Raw genomic sequence first — 2552 nt, forward strand, 5'->3', positions numbered from 1 at the left:
CTGGTTTATTGGTTCAACCGATAAACTGCTGGTTGAACCGGTAAAACCAGTTTCACATGAATAAAAAATATAAAATACTAAAAATAGTCATAAACTTAATAAATTCAAAATACATATCGTTAGTTCTTCACCAACATTTTAAAAACAACTAAGTTTTAAAGTCTAAATATAACTAATACAAAGATAAACATGAAAGTAGTTAGTACTTAATACTAGTACGTTAGTATCTTAATTAAACACAATATGGATAACAATTCATAAACTAAATCCAAGGAGTGATTTCGAAGTCGGCAAGTTGCTCTTCATCAGACAAATGTGGAGCTTCATCCTGATTGGTTTCATTTTGATTTTCATTTTCCACAGAATTATTAGCTCCATCATCCTCCCGATCATCTTTCAAATCCAATTGATCTAGCATTATAGATAATGTTTCACAAATCAAGATAAAAAATAATATAAAACATGTTATAAGGCATACGAAAATCATAGTTGATCAAAATTCATAAATAAATAAAAGCATACCTAAATCATCTAAAGGTGATTGAAGAGACATATTTGCAAGATCATTTCGTAAAGCATCAATTTCTTCAGGAGTTAAAAATGGTGGTGAATCTTCCAGTATCCATTCCGAATGATCCTCAAATGCATCAAGACAAATTGGATCATAAACTTGGTTTCTCATTTGGTTCCTATGTTATCAATATATTTCGTTACTCATGTGATGATTAAGATTTTAAAATAATGCTTTCAAGTTTCAACTTAAAACAATCAAGAAAGTACCTTTGTTGTAACCTTAAGTTATAATGAACATAAACAAGATCATTAAGTTTTTGATGCTCTAACCGATTCCTCTTCTTTGAGTGAATGTGTTCAAAAATACTCCAGTTACGCTCACAACCTGAAGAGCTACAAGTCTGGCTTAAAACACGAATAGCCAACTTTTGCAAATTTGGTGCTCCACAACCATAAGATTTCTACCATTGATCTTAACATAAAAAACAGATAAATAATTTATCACAATCATAAATATCACATAATAAATACATCACAATAGTAAAAGACCAAATTTATGAAGAAATTTCACCTGGCATAACAGTGGTTCGTTCATGTATTGCAGAGGGTCTTCCAAAATCTTTCTCAGCATTCTTAAAGATCCTCTTCTCACTTGTCAGCTTAGAATTCAATACAAGATCATCATAAGCATATTTCTCAATGACATCCAACAAGCCAGAAATCGTTTCTTTGTGATTTTCAAATTCTCCAGCATTAAATCGAAAAGCTGGATTTAACCAATAACCAGCGGCATGAAGATTTCTCTTAAGTTGTGCATCCCAACAGGTATCCAAAATCTTCAGATAAGGATCAACAACCTTCTTTCTTTTCTGAAACCTCCTCACCATTTCTTCTCTAGCCTTATAAATAGCTTGATAAAGATAACCCATGGCAGGTCTGTCTTCACTATCCACAATACGTAAAACATGAACAAGTGGCGAAGTAAGCTTAACAATATCAGTGCATTGACTCCAAAATTTAGAATCCAAGACTTGATCCACAAATTTCTTAGCTATGGCTTCTTTGGAGTAAGTTGAGCTTGTAAATTCTTTAGAAGTCACCATAGCTCTTAAAGGATCCTTTTGAGCTAAAATACTTTGCAAAGCAATGAAATTAGTAGCAAACCGAGTTGGAGCTGGACGAAGTATTTCCCGCCCACCTGTAAACTTTCTCATCAAGAATAGTGGATAGCAATGATTATAGATATACTTAGTGATCAGTGAAGCTTGTGACATAGTTTGACTCACTTCTTGCAACTTCCCAATATCTTGAAACATCAGATTATCACAATGAGCTGCACAAGGGGACCAATACAATTTAGGAAACTCAGCCTCCAACAATCTTCCCACAGCAACATAGTTTGCAGCATTGTCCGTTACAATATGCACAACATTCTCAGGACCAACAAACAATACAACATCCTAAACAACTTAAACAAATTTCAGCAGTTTTTGAGATTAGAAGCATCAACTGACTTTAGAAAAATAGTTCCTTTAGGACAATAAACTAAAAAATTAATCAAAGTACGCCTACAACGATCAGTCCATCCATCGGCCATAATAGTGCATCCAGTTTGCTTCCAAATCTCACGATAACCATCAATCATCTTCCTCACATCCTCAACTAATTTACTCAACAAATACCCACTGACTCTTGGATAACTTGGCCCTTTATACCCTGCACCCATGCTTGCAATAGCATCAATCATTGGCTGATAGTAAGCTAAATTAACCGCATTAAATGGAACAGAGGCATCCACCATCCATTTCGCAATAGCAATATCACACTTTTCCATAATTTCTTTGCTTTGAAGAACGCTTTTGATAGTTGGTTGAGCTCCGGGTGTTGTTGCCGATGGAAAATAGGATTGTAAACCTTTGACTTATTTTCCTTTTCTAGAGATAGGTGTTGGAACCCTGAATTTTTGTTGTTGTTGCATCTCATTACGTTCGATCTCGTCAAATTCTCTTTCAACATCATCACAAGCATTATAACTTTTG

At 34.1% G+C, this 2552-nt stretch overlaps 1 protein-coding gene across 1 annotated transcript; it reads right to left on the reverse strand.

The window, feature by feature from the left end:
• Nucleotides 1–262: 262 nt before the first annotated feature.
• Nucleotides 263–2347, reverse strand: LOC130950101 (uncharacterized). The gene is made up of 5 exons (XM_057878651.1): nucleotides 2060–2347; nucleotides 1085–1973; nucleotides 781–898; nucleotides 523–689; nucleotides 263–411 (listed from the first exon to the last, which is right to left on the reverse strand). Exons 1-5 carry the CDS (start codon nucleotides 2345–2347, stop codon nucleotides 263–265), a joined length of 1611 nt encoding a protein of 536 aa, XP_057734634.1.
• Nucleotides 2348–2552: the final 205 nt, after the last annotated feature.

Source organism: Arachis stenosperma, chromosome 9 (assembly GCF_014773155.1).
Source record: "Arachis stenosperma cultivar V10309 chromosome 9, arast.V10309.gnm1.PFL2, whole genome shotgun sequence".
Lineage (NCBI taxonomy): Eukaryota > Viridiplantae > Streptophyta > Magnoliopsida > Fabales > Fabaceae > Arachis > Arachis stenosperma.

Excerpts from the sequence above, each read along its gene's own strand:
- LOC130950101 (XM_057878651.1), bottom strand. The coding sequence starts at position 2,347 with ATGGAAAAGTGTGATATTGCTATTGCGAAATGGATGGTGGATGCCTCT. Across the intron at positions 1,974-2,059 it reads GTACTTTGATTAATTTTTTA|GATGTTGTATTGTTTGTTGG; the intron begins GTTTATTGTCCT and ends TAAGTTGTTTAG. Across the intron at positions 412-522 it reads ATCACCTTTAGATGATTTAG|ATCAATTGGATTTGAAAGAT; the intron begins GTATGCTTTTAT and ends CTATAATGCTAG.